We start from the raw sequence: 22,242 nt of genomic DNA on the forward strand, positions 1-22,242 counted from the left end.
GGTTATTTGTGCACTTTGCATACAAAAGGGACTGGGGTCCCAGTTGGCACTTCCTGACCATGCCACTGTTTAGATCCAATCTTCTGAAAGCTTTCCTCTAAGTGATATTAGAGTGAAATCGACAAGACTAGTCACTTTCCCTTTTCCTATTCAGACTCCAGGGGTGCAGCAGAACTGATAAGAATCATGTCAGTTTTTCACTTATCTTTGGAAAAGCTCTGAGCTGCAGAGATATGCCATTGAGCTACTCAGGATGAATGGGGACCCAAACAATGGTGACCTGAGATGATGGGGTAGTTGGTAGGCACCTGGGATTAAGTTAGAGTGATTAGAATAAGTTAGATTCACGTCCCCAAAGACAACAGAACAGAGATCAGCCCTGCACACAGCAGTAGCCCCAGAACCCAGGAAGTTTAAAGATGACCTTTACGTTGTACACGCATCTTTCCCATTGACCTGTGGAATGTACAATTTGGTTGAACCCAAATGTGGCCCTAAGATTTTGTTGAGATTCTGTATATAATTTTTCTGTATTTAAAACCAATACGAAGCTCTCTGTTAGAAATGAAAACATTCTTCACTTGGGGGACATATTGTTCATTTCAAGATGCCATAAATTGTCATCCGAATTTAAGGAATGGCGTATAATTCCAGCCAAGTATGTCAATAAACGGTGCATATTATAAAATGCCTCCAATTAGAGGGACAGAGCTTCTGTCTAAAACTCATTTCTCCTAATACTCTAATAATGTTGCCAAGCTTTATGGTGAACTTTTTCTTACATTAGAGGAAATATTTCTGCCCACTTAGTTCTTCTGTGCAAGCAGCTAGCATCTGTGAGAGGTTTTCCCAGATTTTCTGTGCATTCTTTTGGTTTTTGTCACAGGTTGAGGCATGAATTAATGGAAAAAAGCCAACTTTGACACTTGAGGACACTACACTCGGCAATGTTAATACAATCTTGTCTAAACATTAACACTTATGTGATTAAGTTGATCTTTATAATTAATTGAAAATGGCCCCATATCAGAGTTTGTAGAACTTTTTGATTTGAAAAGGCTTACTTCAGGCAGTATATCCAAATGGTGATTGAGAATTCACAGCTGAATTCACAGTTGATGTTTTGTATGACATTATTTGTGATTTTTGCAATATTGGCACTCCAGCCTAGAAAATGACAGAAAAGGGAGTTCACTTTACACTGCAGTGTAGTAAATTTTATTTGTTGTTTTTGGGATCTCATGTTAGGTAGCACATACTTCTGCTGGCAAAAAGAGCAAGCTCTTTTTCCATGTTGTAGTCTGTGCTGTGGAAACCAACATTCCAGGGTGATATTTGATATTTCAGATTCTAGCAAGAAATTGAGCAAAAGTTAGCACAATATTTAAGGATGCTGTATTTTTTATAATAAAAGAGAGAGATCAACACCAGATACTAGACTAATTATTCAGTCTGAGACAAAAACCATTTATCACTGGAGGATCTTTCTCCACATCCCCTCTTCTTCCCCCAGCTTGCAAAAAGGGGTTGATGTTTAAGCACGTTTAATAAGAGTTCTGTTGTTACTGATTTTAAAATATAATAAGCACACAGAGAGCTGGAATAACTTAAAACTCATACAGTAAACTACACTGGGCTTCAAGATTATGCTGTGTAGAGAAGGTAGCTTTTTCTTTTTCTTAAATAGCTATAATATGAGTGGTTAAGGCTGACATTTAATTTTTAATTTCACGCATCCGAAAGATTCCCCTTTACTACCCTCTCTGTCAAACCCCCTGCATCTTAACTGTTTTTCCAATCAAGGAGGGTTTGATGGGACTTTCTGTGGAGCCAGTTAACACTGCCCTAAGCCAGAGAGCTCTGGACACCCACCCCTTTGTTCCCCTGCATTCCAAATATCAGCCAGCTTGGGAACGTTGAGGACTGAGGAAGTATCAGATCTGGGCTGCAGCATGAAGACATATTATGCCAAGAAGCAAAACAAATTACCCCCCTTGATTTTAATCGGTGGAGAGAAAGGATTTAATTTGAAGTTAAAAGACTAAAACTCCAGAAAAAACATAGAGAACTCTGTTTTCGGTAGAGAATAAATTTGGGGGAGGGTTGGAACAAATGCTGCATCTTTTTAAAATAAAGTTTAATAATTTCAAAATGTAATCAAAGTACCTTACAAGCATATAATACAGGCAAAGTTATGATGACTCTGGTTTTGTCAGGGCAGTAATGCTCAGTAATCTGCTTTTGCCTCAATAAAGAAACAATAATGCTCACTTTTTTTCCTCACGCAGAAAAGTTTTTATTGTAGTTTAGTGTTTTGAATTCTCTAACTTCTGTTTGAAGGAGAACAATACAAGAAATACATTAACAAACATTTAAAAAATTATAATTACAGTTTACTACAGTAAATTCACTCTTGGGGCATTACTTAAAGGTCAAATTGATACTTATCTGTTTTCCCAGTGCTTCCTCACTCCTCTCCTGCCACAGTATATCTGAATGAAAGCCAGGATCACAGAGTTTGGTGATAAACTGCTTAACAGAACAGAAGTTATCCAAAAACAAAGTCTTTTCCTTTTGATGTTTGACTTTCGATCTGTATGGTAATTGAGGTACTTCCATGTACTTTTTCCTGCAACGTACAGTTAAGTGACATAGTTTTCTCTGTATTACTTGAGCTATGATATTGACACCAGGAAGAAAAGAAGTCTTACTGTTTTTAATCAGCTGCTCCTGCCTCTTCCATGTCACCTTACGGTAGGCCTTGGAAATTTCTGTTATATACCTTCACCACCAGAGCTCTTGTGTTTTTCTTTTGGTTCCTTATTCCTCAGTTACTGCAATTCTGTAAGTGCTCTCAATGGGAATTCCGTCATGGATTAAACACTGTGTATTGCCCTAAGCGAACCAATTCTGTTTGTTAAAAAAGGATTCACTGAATACTCCTAATACAACAAGAATGGTCTCTTCTTCTGTGTTTGGAAAGCTCTTAGCACATTTTGAACACTACTGCAATATAAACAAAAAGAAAAATAATTGCAATTTTTAATTATAGGATACTGTTACAGGAGAAGAGAAATTGTTTGCTTTTGCAGCTGGAAGAAGCTACTCGTTTAGCCTCCTATTTACACTCCCAGTTAAAAAGGTGAGTTCTTTAGAAAAATAGTATTTTAAAAAAAAAAATTTTGAATTGCACAGAAAAAGGAAAAAGTATAAACAGAAGAGACCATTTTACTTTTTCGTACTTCTTTTGTGTGTTTGTAATATAAGTAAAGGATGGGCATTGGTTTCTACTTTGTTGATCTGTTTGCCTTTCAGTGCCCAAACTGTACTTAAAGAATTCACAGCTTGCAGTTTAGCAAAGTATTTGATGTCGTAAATTGAGTGGTTTGGATAGAGTGTTATTAAAAAGGAGAAAAGTACTTTTCACTTTTAATAATAGCTATCTGGACTGCCTGGTTTGAAAGTTAGTGAGATCTGTCTCCATCAGAGGAGTGAAGTTTTGGAATAGCTTTCCAAGGGAAGCTGTGGGGGCAAAAGATCTATCTGGCTTTAAGATTAAACTCGTTAAGTTTATGGAGGAGATGATATGATGGGATAATGTGATTTTGGTAATTAATTGATCTTTAAATATTCGTGGTAAATAGGCCTAATGGCCTGTGAAGGAATATTAGATGAATGGGATCTGAGTTACCCAGGAAAGAATTTTCTGTAGTATCTGGCTGGTGAATCTTGCCCATATGCTCAGGGTTTAGCTGATCGCCATATTTGGGATCAGGAAGGAATTTTCCTCCAGGGCAGATTGGAAGAGGCCCTGAGGCTTTTCACCTCCCTCTGTAGCATGGGGCACGGGTCACTTGCTGGAGGATTCTCTGCTCCTTGAAGGCTTTAAACCACGATTTGAGGACTTCAGTAGCTCAGACATAGGTGAGGTATTTCACAGGAGTGGGTGGGTGAGATTCTGTGTCCTGCATTGTGCAGGAGGTCGGACTAGGTGATCAGAATGGTCCCTTCTGACCTTAGTATCTGTGTATAATATGTGGAAAGGAGAAATACAGATGAACCCATTTTATTATTGTTTTTGTTTATAAATAAAAAATTACACACAAACAAGATTAAGCCTTTAAACTACACATGACAAAAGACAGAAAATTCAGTTACATTCAGGGTTTCATTCTTAAGCCCATATTAGTGATTTCTTGTTCCTTAAGCATTGATGATCTCCGGTGCTGTGCCAGAAAACAACACAGAAGACAGGCTAAATAGACAGTACGGATCAGACACAAAACTCCTAGGTAACAAGAGGAAGGTAAACGGGGAGTCAACATATAATCAGGGAGGCAGCATTTTACTGACATGGGCTATGTTTTGTGGGAGAAGTTAATTTTGATGAGGGATGTGAAAGAAGAAACAATAGGCACTTGATGCACTGGAGTTTGGGCTAAGAAGAAACAGAAGACGTTGTTGTGTCTTCCCAGCATCCACAATCAGAACTGGCTCTTTCCAGTCTGCCTGTTTTATGCAAATCTTATAATTTTCAGATGGAGGAAAAGCATGAATACAGTGGCAGCAGCAGTAGCAGCAAAACAACCACTACTACCACTACCCACAGTCCAACCAACCTCCCCTCTCACACACAAACTCTGAAGTGTTGAAGAGAGAAATGAGCTCAGGGTTCATTTCTGATATGAAAGGGTAAACAGAGTAGCCAGAAGGGAGAAAGAGATAAAATGCAAGAGGATAAAATGTGCTTGGAACATTCTGAGAGATTCACTACTCTGACATTCCAAGACAATAGTCACCCAGAGTAGGAGTTTGCATGCTATGGCGGGGACAGAGGATGTCACCCTGTAAACATGAAGATGTTCTGAAGTCTACAGGGAAATCCTACAGGTTTGAGAGTATCTCTGTGAAGGATCAGCCTCTTGAGGGACCCCCTTATCTCACCAGCACACCACATGCAGGAGCCTAGCTCCTGTTGGTTCACACTTTAACCACTGCTATACTCTTATCTCCACATTTGTAGAGTGACAGAGGAATGGGGTTAGGCTGAAATTGCAACTTGAAAGCTCCCACAAGGTTTTCAAATGGGAATTCTGTAAGTTTGCTTGGATATAAAGATGTATAGCGGGGATCGGCAACCTTTGGCATGCGGCCCACCAGGGTAAGCCCCCTGTCAGGCCGGGTCAGTTTATTTACCTGCCGCATCTGCAGGTTTGGCTGATCGCAGCTCCCACTGGCCATGGTTCACTGCTCCAGGCCAATGCAGGCTGTGGGAAGTGATGCGGGCCAAGGGATGTCCTGGCCGCCACTTCCCACAGCCCTGCAGTGAACCTGTGGACGCAACAGGTAAAATAACTGTCCCAGCTCTCCAGGGGCTTACCCTGGCAGGACGCAAGCCAAAGGTTGCTGATCCCCGCTGTAAAAAATGACACTTTCCTGGTTCTGCTGATGTCCCACTCCTCTTGAACCAAGTTATTGGACTCAATTCAGAAGCAACTGATTGAAATATAATGGCTTGTGATATACAGGAGTTCAGACTAGAACTAATGGTCCCTTCTGGCTTTAAACTCCATGAATCTATGACTTTCCCTCACCAGTCCTCTCTCTGGCTACCTTTCCACCAAAACCCACAGAGAGCCATCTGCAGATTTGAGAAAAGGGATGTGATGATCCTTCTTGCTCCACTTCTCCTTTTTAGGGATGCTGACCTAAGTTGGTTCTCATTTATACTACTTTCATCACCTTTATGCCTAAAGACAAGGGAGGAGAAGAAAGATGGCCCTTAACCTAAGTATTACAAATGCTGAATGCATGTAAAATCCTCTACCTTAACATGGGTTATTATTTTTTCTATCTAGGCTGTGTTCCTAGCTATATAATTAATATATTAATGGATCTTTCTCTGTTTTAGTTTGTCTGCTAGCACCCTCACAATGTCTTCTGGCAGCAGTAGGGGATCACTGGCATCCAGCCGAGGATCACTGGCATCCAGCAGAGGGTCTCTAAGCTCTGTCAGCTTCACGGACATATATGGCCTCCCACAGTATGACAAATCAGACAGTGTTACTGACTATGCACAACATCTACGCTTTGACCTGATTCCATTTGATTCTCTCAGTAAAGATGTGCAGTACTCTGATCCCACTGGGCATTGTAACTTCAATAAACAAAGGAGGTCCTTGGATACTCCTCAATCCCTGGCATCCCTGTCATCACGGTCCTCTTTGTCATCGCTCTCCCCTCCAAGTTCCCCTCTGGAAACCCCCTTCCTTTCTGCTTCTCGGGATTCTCCACTTGCCCAGATGTCAGAAGGATTTGAGGAGATAGCGGGCGTAGGAGCCCTAGAAATGCGCAGAGTTCAGGCCTCGGTTTTGGGTGACGATGATGCCCGAGGAACAACTTCATCACAGACTTCTGCTTACCCTGTGGATGATGAAGGACTGCAAGAAATGGGACCACACCTGGCAAATATCCAAACTGGTGGAGGTGAGTTTGTTTTCTTCATTACCATCTTGTCTCTTTTAATCTTCAAGGGATAATGAAAAACACAAAAATATGTACGCATGACATTATAATAGAGGATACACATCTGCTATCAGTTTGATTTATTTTTTAATTTAATTTAAAAAAAAAACAATTCTACAATTGATGTTAACTAAAAATTTTTTTTGTTCAAAGGTGAAGTGCAGAGAATGTTTGTGTGTAGTAATTTTTTAGACTTTAAAATAAATTGATAATGGAAACTTCAGTACTTTTCTGAAAATATGCCAATTTTGTTGATTAAAAAAACCAGGCCTGTGTGTTTACTTCTTAGGAAAATTCCCAAATGAGAGAACCTGAACAGTCTTAGACTGTGCCCCAGCTGATATCACTTCTCTTTGTGTGCCTAGCACACTCAGTAACAGCAGTAAGTTTGATGGAGGGAGATGGGGATACAACCTGAACTGGCTGAACTAGGAACCAACAATGAGAGAACACAAGTAACAGCAGTAACTACCCCTTTGAAATCTACTTGGTTCATGCCGATCAGACCCTTTTGTTTTACAATTGTATGAGGCAGGCAAACGCAACTGGCTTGTAAGTCTATGATGTTACTGTATTTCTTGATTTATGTGGGCAAAGTATGTAATGTCTATGTGTGAGTGTTATTTGGGCCAGAATTGGGGTGGATGGGTGCCACCCAGCACTTATTCTGTTTATGTGAACTGACATGCATACAGGAGTTTAGGGGGAAAACGAACAAGTGAGCTGGTTGAGACTATTAGGGATCTCCAGATCTTGAAGTGTAGGAAGGGAAGGGCAATTATACTCTTACAATAACTCTACTCTAAAATCTGTGGTTACCACAACACACTTTCAAAAATATATACCATTTGTCCTGAAATAGCTACTATTCCACTTGTATTGCAAATGATCACAATAGGTCATTCATTATGGGTGCTCCCCATATGTAAACCATTACCAGTTATCTTTGGGAACTCATGGAGAATGCGTGAGGTCCCAGAGAACTGGAGAAGGGCATGCATAATACCTACCTTTAATATGGGGAACAAAGAGAACCTGGGGAATTATAGACCAGTCAGCCTAACTTCAAGACCTGGAAAGATACTGGAACAAATTTATTAATCAATTTGTAAATACCTAAAGGGCCTGAAGGCTGGAATAGTCATCATGGATTTGTCAAGAACAAGTTAGACCAAACCAACCTACTTTCTTTCTTTGACAGAGTTACTGGCTTAGTAAATTGAGGGGAGGGGGAAGAGTGGGCAGGGGGAGAACTGTAGATATGATCTACCTTGATTTTAATAAGGCTTTTGACATAGTCCTACATGATATTCTTGTAAGTAAACTAGGGAAATATGGTATAGATTAAATTGGTATAAGGTGGGTATAGAACTTGTTAAAAGACCATATTCAAAGAGTAATCATCAATGGTTGCTATCAAACTGGGAGGACATATTTAGTGAGGTCCTGCATGGGTCAGTCCTGGGTCTGGTACCATTCCATATTTTCATTTCTGACTTGGATAATGGAGTGCTTATAAAATTTGAAGATGAAACCAAGCTGGGAGTTGTTGCAAGCACGTTGGAGAACAGAATTAGAATTCAAAACATCCTTGACAAATTAGAGAATTGGTCTGAAATCAACACGATGAAATTCAGTAGAGACAAGCGCAAAGTACTACACGTAGGAAGGAAAAATCAAATGCACAACTACAAAATGGGGAATAACTGGCCATGTGGTAGAGTTGATGAAAAGGAGCTGCAGGCTACTGTGGATCACAAATTTAATATGTAGGGATATATTAAATCTTGGAGAAATCACATTTTTTTGTGGGTTGGTCACAGCATAAATGGCAAATTTTGCAGATGTGTTCATACTGTGCCACCCTTACTTCTGCACTGCTGCTGGCGGAGATGCTGGCTTCAGAGCTGGGTGACCAGCCATCCGCCGCCGTGCTCTCAGCGCCCAGCCCTGAAGGCATAGGGTAAAAGTATATGGCATAGTATAGGGTAAAAATACACAAAATACCAGATTTTGCGGGGAAGACCAGATTTCAAGGTCCGTGACGTGTTTTTCACAGCTGTGAATTTGGTAGGGCCCTACTTAAACTTAGTTCCTAGAAATTAATACCTGATTTGAGTGCTGAGATAAGGAAGGCTGTAGTGGGGCTGGGATGCTGCTTCAGTTAAACTCTTCTCCCCACCCTGTATGAACTTTTCTTTCCTGTCTTTTCTCTTTTCTTTCATTTAAACATTGTCTTCTGCTTTTGTCACTAGAGCACTTTCTGTTCCATTGTGGTCACCTATTTCTTCTCTGTGTATAGCATGCAACGTTTACAGTGGAAACAGAAAAACAGTACAAGGCCAAAGAATTATTCTGGTGGTATTCTTTTGAGCTGTTTTTAATGTGTGAATTTTAAAATGATTATTTAGAGGAAAATGGTTCCCCTTTACATTTCTTGCCAAGGCTCTTGACTCTTTTGCACTCTGTAAATTGATTGGCTTGGATAGTTTGTATTCTGTTTCGTAGCAGCTGTTTTCAAGCAGCATTTCTCAAACTTTATCGGTTCACATACCACCTGAAGAATTGTTATGAAGTGAACTGATGGAACATGATGCTCACGTACCAACAGGGTACATATACCACAGATTGGAACTCTGGGGCTTAGAGGTAGCTTGTTGGTTTTAAGTTCTTGTTCACAGCGTTTGGTTGCTGCCACCTACTGGTGTTGTAGCATAATGCAAAGGGAACAAATCGTAATTCTGACAATACTTCAAACAACTTTCTTAAATATTCAGATAAAATAGTGTGTAGTAATTTTGATGAACTTTATTACTCATGGAAGTGGGGGAGGAACTAACAGTCCCAGCAAACAGTCCCTTGTTTACTGCATGCAGCCAGTGTGCAGGATTTCTTCACAAAATGTCTTGTTTATGCACCTCAGTGTTGACCGGCACCTCTGCTGCTCCTCCAGTCTGGCATCTCTCCTGAGAGTATACTAAGAATTGTGCTAAAATATATGGTGATTTTATGATGTGTACAAAAAGAACCTGACTGAGCTATGGAATTCTCACTTGCAGGAAGATGCTTGCAAAATCACATCTGAATAGAACATTGTTTTTAAACTTTTACATTTTTCCTGTCTTCTCTTCTGTGAATTTTAATTTAAAGAACTTCCCTAATTAATACGATTTTTTTTAGTTTAAATTATATATTCATTTAAATATAGAGGAATATTTTGCTTTCTTGTAGCGAGACAATCCATATCTACAACCCTGAACTTTGGTTTCAGAGTAGCAGCCATGTTAGTCTGTATTCGCAAAAAGAAAAGGAGTACTTGTGGCACCTTATAGACTAACAAATTTATTAGAGCATAAGCTTTCGTGAGCTACAGCTCACTTCATCGGATGCATTACAAGTTTAGATTTCGATCCAAACTTCACAGCCAGCCCTTATCTCTACAGTGGGCCAAGTTAAAATCCTTGATCCAAACATTGCCAAACTTGGGGAAAATTCAGATCCAGATACAATTATTTAGGTATAAAGTTTCCATTAATGTCTAATCTTTTGTATAAAAAATTGATTTATCACCGTGTGCTTTTCATTTTGTATCTTGTTTCTCATGCGACACAGCAGAAAAATTCACTGTAAGTGAACCTGGAATTACTTATTGTGCTGGCTTTGCCTGTAATGCTTAGCGTGTTTTTTTGTGTGTAGTGTGTATGTTCTGTATGATTTGCATGTGGAGAAAAGGGTGGCTGTGCTACATTTGGTTTTAGTTGGTATAACTTTGTATATGTTTAATCATTATGGGATACTTATGTTTTTGCTATATCCACTAAACATTATATTCATGGCTGTGGATGACTTCTCAGAAAAACTTTTCTGTAAGCTTCAGCTTTATTATATCTTGCTAATACCCGACAGTACCATTGCAGATAAGGGTCTGTTTGTGTCTCCATTATAAGTTTATTTTCTGGAGACTGTTTAACTCTGCTGTTAAAATGGATTACATTCTCCAAACTAGCTGGTGATTTCGATGCCTCAGTTGTTAGCTTAAAAAGTCCACTTTTTCAGATAGTGGATTCTCAGAACTTTTTTAAACCAGGCCCGTATCAGCTGACCCAAAATCACGAGTCATTTCTGAAAATGTAGGTGAGTATTTTGTATCCAAATTTCTAAGATATGGAGTTAGATAGTAAAAGATGAGCTGCTGCCTCTACAGTAGAAATACCAATTTTATTTTAAATAAAACTTTCCAGTTTCCAACTTTGACTAAAACTTGTGGTAAATCCCATTACATGAGATCCAAAACCAGAGGTTTCAGAGTAGCAGCCGTGTTAGTCTATATTCGCAAAAAGAAAAGGAGTACTTGTGGCACCTTAGAGACTAACAAATTTATTTGAGCATAAGCTTTCATGAGCTACATCCGATGAAGTGAGCTGTAGCTCACGAAAGCTTATGCTCAAATAAATTTTAGTCTCTCTAAGGTACTAGAAGTACTCCTTTTCTTTTTGCGAAAATGAGAGGTTTTGCTTTCTGGTTGTCAAGCTGTTTTTCACGTTGATTTTCTAATCAAAGGCATGTTCTGATATTTGCCACTTATCCCAAATTCTGTGGGATTTTCCTGATATTATCAGGTGTTTCCGTGGTCTCCAGGTAGCAAGCAAAACATTAGTAAGTTGCAACATTGTTGTAACATCACTTATTCATGACTTCACCCTGTTGCATTTTGAGATCAATTTTTCGTATCATACAGATTCCAAAAGATGACAGCCCAAAACAGAGAGCTTACAAAGTGCCTATTATGGTTACAGGGTTTACTTTCGTCTCCTATATTCATACAAGCCATCCATGTAGTGAAAAATTGCACCAATGTAACTTGAGTTGGTGTTTAAACTAATACAGTTACACTGGTGCAAAAGGCTCTTTGGACGCTTATTGTGATATAAAAGTGGCTTATATCAATCTACCTGAAACTGTTCCTAATTGACTTAAACTAATCCAAAGTAAGCTGCTCTTATACTAAAATAAGAGTGCCCATCCAGCCTTTTGTACCGGTTAAAATGTACTACTTTAATTTCACACCTTAAATTATGTTGATGCTATTTTTTCACATAGACAAGCGAAAAAATGAAATGAGTAGCATAAAAAAAAAACTCACTGTCACACACCATCTTGAAGGCCTCATATTGGGGTGTTATGCAAACATCATCATAGTTTGAATATTGTTTCTTCAGTCTTTTGCTTCCTATAATTAACTGGAGCTGAGAAGTTTGCTTGTATTTTTGGTAAGGTTGAGATGCATTCTGTTGCTTGTTGATCTTTACTGGACGATTAAGATGGGAAGCAATTATCCAGGAGAACTTAATTCTTTCTTCAAGCCCAAAGATACTTCTACTGATTTAGAAAGAGATTGGGACACTCCTGATTGAAGGTCTAAATTTCCTAAGTAGATATAGATAGCTAGAAACATTAGATTTGGAGGAGGGTAAACATGGCTTGTTATCAGTCCACAAAGGCAAACACTTGGATACTCTTGCATCTAGTTGTTTGAATTCTGGGTTCTGCACAGGTCTTTTCACCTTTTGCAAGTCTCAAAATACATTGTTTTCTTAACATTTGAGTTTGTAATGTATATCAGGCTTCCAATGAGGTAAGTCATCTAGCTCAGTGGCTCTCAACCTTTCCAGATTACTGTACCCTTTTCTGGAGTCTGATTTGTCTTTTGTACCAAGTTTCATCTCACTTAAAAACTACTTGCTTATGAAACCAGACATAAAAATACAAAAGTTTCACAGCACACTATTACTGAAAAATTGCTTACTTTCTCATTTTACCATATAATTATAAAATAAATCAATTGAAATATAAATATTGTACTTGTATTTCAGTGTACAATATATTGAGCAGTATAAACAAGTCATTTGCAATATGAAATTTTAGTTTGTACTCACTTCACTAGTGCTTGTTACATAGCCTGTTGTAAAAGTAGGCAAATATCTTAATGAATTGATGTACCCCCAGAAGACCTCTGCCTACCCGCAGTGGTACATGTACCATTGGTTGAGACCCATTGATCTAGATGACAGCTAACCTCCATTGTGAAGTTGTCCAGTAGAAGGTTGAAACACATGATAAATTTAATCCTGACCAAAGTTTTCTGGTGACAGCAGATACTGATATTTGAAAACCAGCAGCTGCACACATGCAGTAATTTAAAGACTTTCATGAGCATGACATAAGTAATTCCGTGGTCCTCTTCATATTGCCCTCAAAAGGGGCTGAGATTCACCTTAGTGCAGAGAGTTTGTCCAAGGCTTGTGCATCATGTATGCCCAGCAGTGTGTTGGCCCTTTGCACTGTGGGGTGCTTTTCATCCCTCATGAATATTAATGTTTTACTGCCATTCATTAAAATAATTAATCTTTAGGATGCGCTTATTAATTAATTGTGCTTTCTGTTTGTCGTAGGATATACATTGTATACTTTCTCCATAGTAATAGGCTGTATGCTTTAGTCATTTTTTTCCAATGTGCTGTCCATTACCATCCATGCACGTGCAAAAAAACGGTTGTCTGAAGGGGTTGCTTGTTACAGTTTGATGCACCTCAAAACCACCCCTTGAAATATCACAGCATGGATAGATAGGGGAATTATAGGTTTCTGTTTTACCCCACTTGTGAATGCCACATCTCACTACTCACCTTCCTTAAAATGTTTTTAGTTGCTTTCCTGTTTTCTGTTATAATTCTGCCTTTGAGGGAAAGGAAATTAAATTTGGAAAGATCATGTGCTATACCTGAGCAATGAGGAAACACTTAAGTAAATCTCTGAGACTCAAGAGATGGAATTTCAAAACATATCGGGCCTTTTGAATGTGCATAACTCTGCACTCAGTTGTTGAGCACTGTCGCTTGTGCATGCCCATTTGAGGTTCTACACTGCAATACTCACTTGTATATGCAAAACTATTTTGCATACATTCTGTTATGTACCTTATGATATGAAAGTGATTGTCCATACTATTTTTGTTTGAGTTAGCTTGTAAGGGGTGAGGAGAAGGGGAATGTCAATTTAAAAAAAAAAAAAATTTTTTTAATTTTTTTTTTTTTTAATTTTAAAAAAAGGTCATCCACCTCTACTCGTCAGGTTCAGGTCCATTTTGACAGTGTGCCTCTTACTGCAAGTTGAAGCTGCTACTATGGTCTGACTAAGCCAGTTTGATTTGTGATTGAGGAATTAATGTTTAAAAACAAATAAAAACCCCATACTGCCAACAGCAAATTCCTTCCTAAATCTTTTTAGCTAGATTAAAAGAAATAGGCATTATGGATATTTCCAATGTGTCACAAATTTATAAAAGGATGATTAATAGGTAAATCCTAATATTAGGCTATAGTGTGTGTATATATGCTGGGGTTGAGGCAGTTTAAGGCTTACCCCATTGGTGGTGGTGGATCTCTCAGGAATACATTGCATAGTGATGAGATCAGTTTGTTTTATCTTGTCATGGAGAAATTAGCCATCAACATCCTTCCTAAATTCTCCAGCAAAGTAACTCCAGTCCATTTTATATATATTTTTCTAAGTTGCAATAATGTTCCAGCATGTGTAATTATATTTACATCAACTGTATGTATGTTTGGGCAGTTTAAGAGAGATTAAATTTGCTTTTTATATGATGCATTGTGAGGGATTATCGCAACCTGACACTTTCTTTAATATTTTTCCTTCCATTTTAGCCGTAACTCTACGTGAAGACAGTGCAAGAAGGTCGGCGAGGCGAGCCAGGCGAGTCTCAGCATGTCTATCCGATTATTCACTGGCTAGTGACAGTGGCGTGTTTGAAGCTTTAAGCAAAAGGTCAGGTGTATAAATGCACAATAAATTGGAAATGTCCTTTTTCTACCACATAAAGTCTGCAAAAATAGTTTGTAAATTTCTAAAATAGGTATAATTTTTTCTTACCGGATACATGATAATGCCTAATATTTAATAATGTAAGAATATTAGGTTAAAACACTTTAGAAAGAATGGAGGCTGACTATGTGCCATTCCACTGTCATCTTTACAGGTGTTAGTATGTCACTTCCACCTTGTACCTCTCCTAACAATCTATAAGATTTTTTTCCCTTTTACTTATAAAATGCTGCTTTTTTCTCTGAATTATTTTGGCTGTCTCATCATATCCTAACACTTTTCTGATTTCAGCATCTGTCATCATGTATTTTATTTGTATTTTATCAACATGAAAACAATATTCTACAAAATACTATTTACAGTTCCGGAAACAGAAGGGTAACAAAAATGATTAAAGGGAAGGAATAATTGATTTATGTGGAAAATTGTAAAACTAAAACATATAGCTTGGACAAATGATGGTTAAGGGGAGGATGTATAACAATATACAAGTGTGTAAACACTGAAAAACAGCAATCAAGGAAAGAATATCTGGAAAAAAATCATTCTAAAAGTGACATCTCTTGGACTGTGAAATAATTTTTCCAGAGAAGCTGTAGAAGGCCCATTCCTTGAATCATTTAACGCTGGTTTAGTGTAACCACTGTAGAACACATAGCTCAATGTCCTGTAGTGGCAGGAGCCTAACTATGGGTATGTCTACATCTCAATAATACACCTGTGGCTGCCTGTGCCAGCTGACTTGGGCTTGGGCTACAGAGCTATAAAACTGCAGTGTATAAGTTTGGGTTCGGGCTGGATCCCGGGCTTTGGAACCTTTCCCACTCACAGGGTCCCAGGGCCTGGGTTGGAGCTCAAGCTCAAACATACACACTACAGTTTTATAGTCCTGCAGCCTGAAACCTGGAAGCCTGAGTCAGCCGATGTGGGCCAGCTGTGGGTGTTTGATTGAGGTGTAGATATACCCAAATTACCTAATGAACTTTTCCCATGTTTTCTGATTTGCAGTGTTTCGGGTCACAAAACAAGTCACAAAGCTTGTATCCATTTTTTGCATTTTAAATGGATATATCCATTTTAATCATAAAATAAACCCCTCCAAATCAGCATGTAGTTTACAGTTGGCTTTTTTTTTCCATGTAGGAATGAGGATGTTGAAGACCCTATTTACAGTGATGTTGTCGCTAGTAGCGAAGAACCACAAATACATGTTGGATTCCTGTAAGTAATGATACTTGTGTTCTTCACAGGTTTCAGAGTAGCAGCCGTGTTAGTCTGTATTCGCAAAAAGAAAAGGAGTACGTGTGGCACCTTAGAGACTAACAAATTTATTAGAGCATAAGCTTTCGTGAGCTACAGCTCACTTCATCGGATGCATCGTAATGCATCCGATGAAGTGAGCTGTAGCTCACGAAAGCTTATGCTCTAATAAATTTGTTAGTCTCTAAGGTGCCACACGTACTCCTTTTCTTTTTGTGTTCTTCAGTAGATACTGCCCTCCAGGAATCTCCTTCTTGGGTCTTATCTATTAAGCTTTGAACACTGAGGGCAGTGGTAGCTGGGTGTGGGCATGAACCAGGCCCTTACTGGATATCATGTACCAACCACTGCAGTATATAAATACTACCATCAGGCATTCCATTCAGTTCCCTCTACCTTGGTTGGCAAAGGAGCACCTGGTTTGCCACACTTTTCCATCCTTCCAGCTGTTTCCACAGTATTCTTTTCATTGTTTGGAATTCTTGTGTGAGTAAGAAGATGAGGATTTGTCTCAGTACATGAGATCATCACCCTTTCTCTGTCCCTTAGTGTCACGTAAGGCACAGTGGAAGACAGGTTTAAGGCTGCCTCCCAAGTATCCCCTTGCAAGCCCTGGTACTGGGGGGGAGGGCTGGTCACAACACACTGTGCTGAAGGGATTTCAGGTAGCACTGCCACCTGTATGACAGTCACAGGCACCTAGACAGACCACCAAGTCTGTGTTATGCCAGGGGCCTGTCACCCACAGAGCAGTCCTCCACCTAGGCTGTGAGTTCTGCTCTGTCTCTCTAAGAGGTGCATCACAGAATCTCAGCTACTAGGTTTAACTTGTTTGTTCAGTTTCCAAATTAATGTTGACATGAAAAAGTTAACTCTTATTTATACAGAGCATGAATTAGCGAAAGAATGTAGACCATGGCAAACCGCAACTGATGTTCAGATGTTTTTATCAATCTAGTTACACTGGTACAACTCCTAGTGTGGATGCAGTTAAATCAGTATAAAGGTGCCTTACACCTGTATTAGCTTATTCCCCTTCCCATATGAAAATAGCTCTAGTGGCATAACGCACCTTCATGCTGATACAACCTCATCTACATTAAGGTGGTTGTACTGCTCTAACTATAGCCGTATAATGAAAGCAATACAATATTTGTGGATAGGTAAGCCCCAGTTGTAGCTGAGGGGTGGTGGTATGGATGAGATTTTTTTTTTTAAATTTAATAGTACTTGATTCTTATACTGTTGGTTTTAATAGGTTCTTTAGTGTAGTATTATAATAATATTGTGTTTCTCTTACCAGAATGTGATACCCAGAATCACACTGGATGTCAACAGAGTTTTAACTAGCTTCATTCAACCGCATATACATAAAAGATTTATCTTACTCTAAACATCGCTGTTTTTCTTCCTTGTAACATTTTTATTCTTCCATCCAAATTTGGCAAGCTAAACACTGAGTTCTGCTAACTTACTCAGGCAATTTATTTTTCCAGGCATGATGGTGGATGTGAATGTCTCCTAGTCCATGTGTTACAGCTGAAGAACTTTACTGGTCTTTTTGTGAAAGAAGGCTGCAAAATGTAAGCTCAAATATCACCCAAGGTCTGATTATTACAGATTGCTGCTTATTTTGTGCCCCAACCACAAATGTGCAATAAATCTGGCTACATGCTGTTTGTATAAAATGGTACAATATTTGGGGAAGTATGAACATTTGGTAATTTTATAGCCATCTAGTTGGGGGGTGGGGCAGGGGAGGTTGCGTTGTGTTAATATTCAGGGACATTAACAAGTGACGTTAAGGAAATAGTTGTCTTAGAGGCCCAGTCATGGCAACCTTTACTCGCATAAGTAATGATTTATGACCCTTAGCCAATTGTAATAATCCAGCTGTAAAGCCCATGAGCATTGTGTACTTCGGTAGGTTTTGCAGCTATAAAGACCATTTGGGATAGAATCCATAAAGATAGATTAATTTTAACAAAGAAATTATCTGACAGAGTCTCAGAAGGAGGAATTATAGTCTCTCTACATCAGGTCTAATAGTATGACAATTCATCCTTTCCGTTTCTTTGCCACAATATATAGAACATATACCTACATTTCTAATTAGGTGTATTTACAATATTTCTTACCCAAAGTTACAGAAATTGTATTTCTGTATTTAAACATCAGATGAAACTTAGCTGACAATATATCTCTAAATTAATGACAAACAATTGGGACTATGAAAATTAGGTGTCTGCTTTTATTTCTGCCCAATGAACTTGCCTGAAAACTTTGGAAAGTTGATGTACTGTAGAACTGTTATGAGCGTTGTAAAGTAAATCATTCCAATGGGATTCTTAAATTAACATAAGGCCTCTTGATCATAAAGCTTTTTCCTTCCCCTCTTTCCCCTCTCCCCCAAGCTACAGCTAAAAATAATTTCAAAATAAGCTGGGTCACTGTCCTAAGTTTAGTCTGCTGCCATACATAGAATACAAAGGTTTGGTTTTCTTGGGAATAGAAGGGGATGGTAAGGAGAAGGTGATAATCTTGTATTGTTCAACGCATGCACCTATGTAATAAGGGAGATTTTTATAGTCTCTGAAGAGAGCCACGTATAGTGACAGTCATCCCAAAAGGTAGTGACTACTAATTTAGGCTTGGAGTTTCATTGGTGAAAGAAGCAGGTAAGGGATTGTCAATTGTAAGGCACCCTCCGTGACCTTTCTTTTCTTCCTCTCCTGCCTAACTTCTCCGGCAAAACTCCAAGGGGGTGGGTTCGACAGGACACAATAACAATAGCTATATTGTAATGTCTCCGGGTTAATCAGTAGTGTTGGAAAGTGGAAGAACTGCTCAACTTTGTGTTTCTTTCACTTAACGAATGCAAGACGAAACTCCCTTAATGAAGAGTTGCAAGCGTGTGTCGGTAATGTAGAAATTACATTTATTTTTACTGTTCAGTTTAATTTTTAGAAACTTAAAAAATAATTTGAACCTAGCTTTCTTTATTTCAGTTGTGCTGTTTTTGGCTTGTTTTTCTGTTCCCAGACATGTTCGAGTTTACTTACCTCCACTGGAGTCAGGCACACCTACCACTTACTGCTCTAGAGCTTTGGAATTCCAAACTCCGTTAATATTTAATGACGTTTTCCGAATCCCAGTGCATTCAAGTGCATTGAAATTAAAATCGCTGCAGCTGTATATTTGTTCAGTTGACCACCAGCAGCAAGAAGAACTCTTGGTAAATGGTCCATTTTTCCTGAAAAAAAAAAATGGTATTGTGTGCTCTGAGTTCCTTAATAAAAGTAACTTCCATATCGAAGGACACCAAAAGGACTAATTTTTTTCTTAAGCATGAGAGAAGTATAGCTGGACTCTGAAGGGAGTGTGTTGATACAGAGCATCTCTTTGGACTAGTCATCATCGGGGTATTTTTCCTTGTAGATAACAAGAATAACTGATATAATTGTCTGTCTGAGGTCTGTCTAACTAACAAGAAATGCAGACAGTCCTCGGACTTGTGACACAATTGGTTCCTGAAAATTGCGTTATAAGTTGAAACATCATAACTTGGAACCACAATCCACTTCATTGCAGGGCCAAGCGTTGTAAAGTCAAAACCAGTTGTCATGAGTCGAATCAGGGTGTCAATTCAGAAATATCATAAGTGCCATTCGTCATAAGCTGAACGTTGTAAAGTTGAGGACTGCCTGTAATTAGATATAATTTAAGGATGGGATTTTCAAAAGCCATTTTCAATGTCAATGAGCTCATGCTTCTCGTTCACTTAGGAATTTTTGAAAATCCCTCTCTAAATGTTCAAAAGAAATTAGCTAAAAATAGAGTGTTACAGGTCTAGGAGTAGGGCAAGCTTTTTGGCCTGAGGGCCACAGCTGTGTGTAGAAATTGCATTCAGGGTCATGAATGTGGGGTTGGGATGTGGTGTGCAGGAAGGGGCTCAGGGCAAGGGGTTGGAGTGCAGGAGGGGGTGTGGAGTGCGGAGGGGGCTCAGGGCAGGGGTGCAGGGAGGAGTGCAGCAGGGGGTTCGGTGCAGCAGGGATGCGGGCTGCAGCAGGGAGCTCAAGGCAGGCAGTTGGGGTGCAGGAGGGGTGTGGCAGGGGGCTCAGGGAAGGGTGTTGGGATGCTGGCTGCAGCAGGGGTTCGGGATGCAGCTCCAACCCAGCGCCGGTTACCTGGAGCAGCTTCGGGGTGGCTCCCTGCCTGCCCTGGCCCCGCACTGCTCTGCTCCCAGAAACCGCTGGCACCATGTCCCTATGGCCCCTGGGGGAGGGAGTAGCAGAGGGCTCCACATGCTGCCCTCACCTGTGGGTACCTCCCCCAAAGCTTCTATTGGCCACGGTTTCCTATTCTTGGCCAATGGGAGCTGCGGCGCGTGGTGCCTGCAAGCAAGGGCAGCGTGCGGAGCGCTCTGCTCCTCCTCCCCCAGGGGCCGCAGGGACGTGGTGCCAGCCGCTTCCGGGAGCAGTGTGGGGCTCGCGACGCTATGGGGCTGGCAATCCCAAGGGCTGGATCTAAAGCCCTGAAGGGCCAGATCTGGACCACGGGCCATAGTTTGCCCACCCCTGTCTCGGAGAGTGCCAAAATTTTAATATTACTTGCTGTATATTTGTGGTGGTACAGGCAGTCCTTGACTTCACAGCATTCGACTTACAACGAACGGCACTTACGATACTTCTGAATTGACACCCTGATTTGACTTACAACAATACTTTACAACACTTGGTCCCGCAATTGAGTGGATTGCGGTTCCGAGTTACGATGTTTTGACTTACGATGCAATGTTCAGGAACCAATTGTGTCATAAGACCGAGGACTGACTGTATTTCATCACTGTTTCAATGGTTTCAGAGTAGCAGCCGTGTTAGTCTGTATTCACAAAAAGAAAAGGAGTACTAGTGGCACCTTAGAGACTAACAAATTTATTTGAGCATAAGCTTTCGTGAGCTACAGCTCACTTCATCGGATGCATTTGGTGGAAAATACAGTGGGGAGATTTATATACACACACAGAGAACATGAAACAATGGGTTTTATCATACACACTGTAAGGATCACTCTCCTTACAGTGTATATGATAAAACCCATTGTTTCATGAACTTTGTGACTTTGTTCTGACCCATAACTATTTCACATTTGGTGACAATGTATACCTTCAAATCAGCGGCACTGCGATGGGTACCCGCATGGCCCCACAGTATGCCAACATTTTTATGGCTGACTTAGAACAACGCTTCCTCAGCTCTCGTCCCCTAATGCCCCTACTCTACTTGCGCTACATTGATGACATCTTCATCATCTGGACCCATGGAAAAGAAGCTCTTGAGGAATTCCACCATGATTTCAACAATTTCCATCCCACCATCAACCTCAGCCTGGACCAGTCCACACAAGAGATCCACTTCCTGGACACTGTGGTGCTAATAAGCGATGGTCACATAAACACCACCCTATATCGGAAACCTACTGACCGCTATTCCTACCTACATGCCTCTAGCTTTCATCCAGATCATACCACTCGATCCATTGTCTACAGCCAAGCTCTACGATATAACCGCATTTGCTCCAACCCCTCAGACAGAGACAAACACCTACAAGATCTCTATCATGCATTCCTACAACTACAATACCCACCTGCTGAAGTGAAGAAACAGATTGACAGAGCCAGAAGAGTACCCCGAAGTCACCTACTACAGGACAGGCCCAACAAAGAAAACAACAGAACGCCACTAGCCATCACCTTCAGCCCCCAACTAAAACCTCTCCAACGCATCATCAAGGATCTACAACCTATCCTGAAGGACGAGCCATCACTCTCACAGATCTTGTGAGACAGGCCAGTCGTTGCTTACAGACAGCCCCCCAACCTGAAGCAAATACTCACCAGCAACCACACACCACACAACAGAACCACTAACCCAGGAACCTATCCTTGCAACAAAGCCCGTTGCCAACTCTGTCCACATATCTATTCAGGGGATACCATCATAGGGCCTAATCACATCAGCCACACTATCAGAGGCTCGTTCACCTGCGCATCTACCAATGTGATATATGCCATCATGTGCCAGCAATGCCCCTCTGCCATGTACATTGGCCAAACTGGACAGTCTCTACGTAAAAGAATGAATGGACACAAATCAGACGTCAAGAATTATAATATTCAAAAACCAGTTGGAGAACACTTCAATCTCTCTGGTCACTCGATCACAGACCTAAGAGTGGCTATACTTCAACAAAAAAGCTTCAAAAACAGACTCCAACGAGAGACTGCTGAATTGGAATTAATTTGCAAACTGGACACAATTAACTTAGGCTTGAATAGAGACTGGGAATGGATGAGTCATTACACAAAGTAAAACTATTTCCCCATGGTATTTCTCCCCCCCACCCTACCCCCCACTGTTCCTCTGATATTCTTGTTAACTGCTGGAATTAGCCTACCTTGCTTGTCACCATGAAAGGTTTTCCTCCTTCCCCCCCCTGCTGCTGGTGATGGCTTATCTTAAGTGATCACTCTCCTTACAGTGTGTATGATAAACC

General features: G+C 40.1%; 1 protein-coding gene across 4 annotated transcripts in view; it reads left to right on the plus strand.

Annotated features, from left to right (window-relative positions):
• WWC3 (WWC family member 3) overlaps positions 1-22,242 on the plus strand; it is a 175,434-nt gene that overhangs the window by 131,221 nt on the left and 21,971 nt on the right. For 3 of the 4 annotated variants that reach the window (XM_038370900.2, XM_038370890.2, XM_043501324.1), the window contains exons 10-15: positions 3,053-3,142; positions 5,912-6,486; positions 14,250-14,370; positions 15,571-15,648; positions 17,184-17,270; positions 18,730-18,922. In XM_038370900.2, the coding sequence (XP_038226828.2) occupies positions 3,053-3,142; positions 5,912-6,486; positions 14,250-14,370; positions 15,571-15,648; positions 17,184-17,270; positions 18,730-18,922 (1,144 nt within the window). The remainder of the gene's footprint in view (positions 1-3,052; positions 3,143-5,911; positions 6,487-14,249; positions 14,371-15,570; positions 15,649-17,183; positions 17,271-18,729; positions 18,923-22,242) is intronic. The other variant, XM_038370871.2, reaches the window with a different exon arrangement.

The sequence above is a fragment of the Dermochelys coriacea genome, chromosome 1, assembly GCF_009764565.3.
Source record: "Dermochelys coriacea isolate rDerCor1 chromosome 1, rDerCor1.pri.v4, whole genome shotgun sequence".
NCBI lineage: Eukaryota > Metazoa > Chordata > Testudines > Dermochelyidae > Dermochelys > Dermochelys coriacea.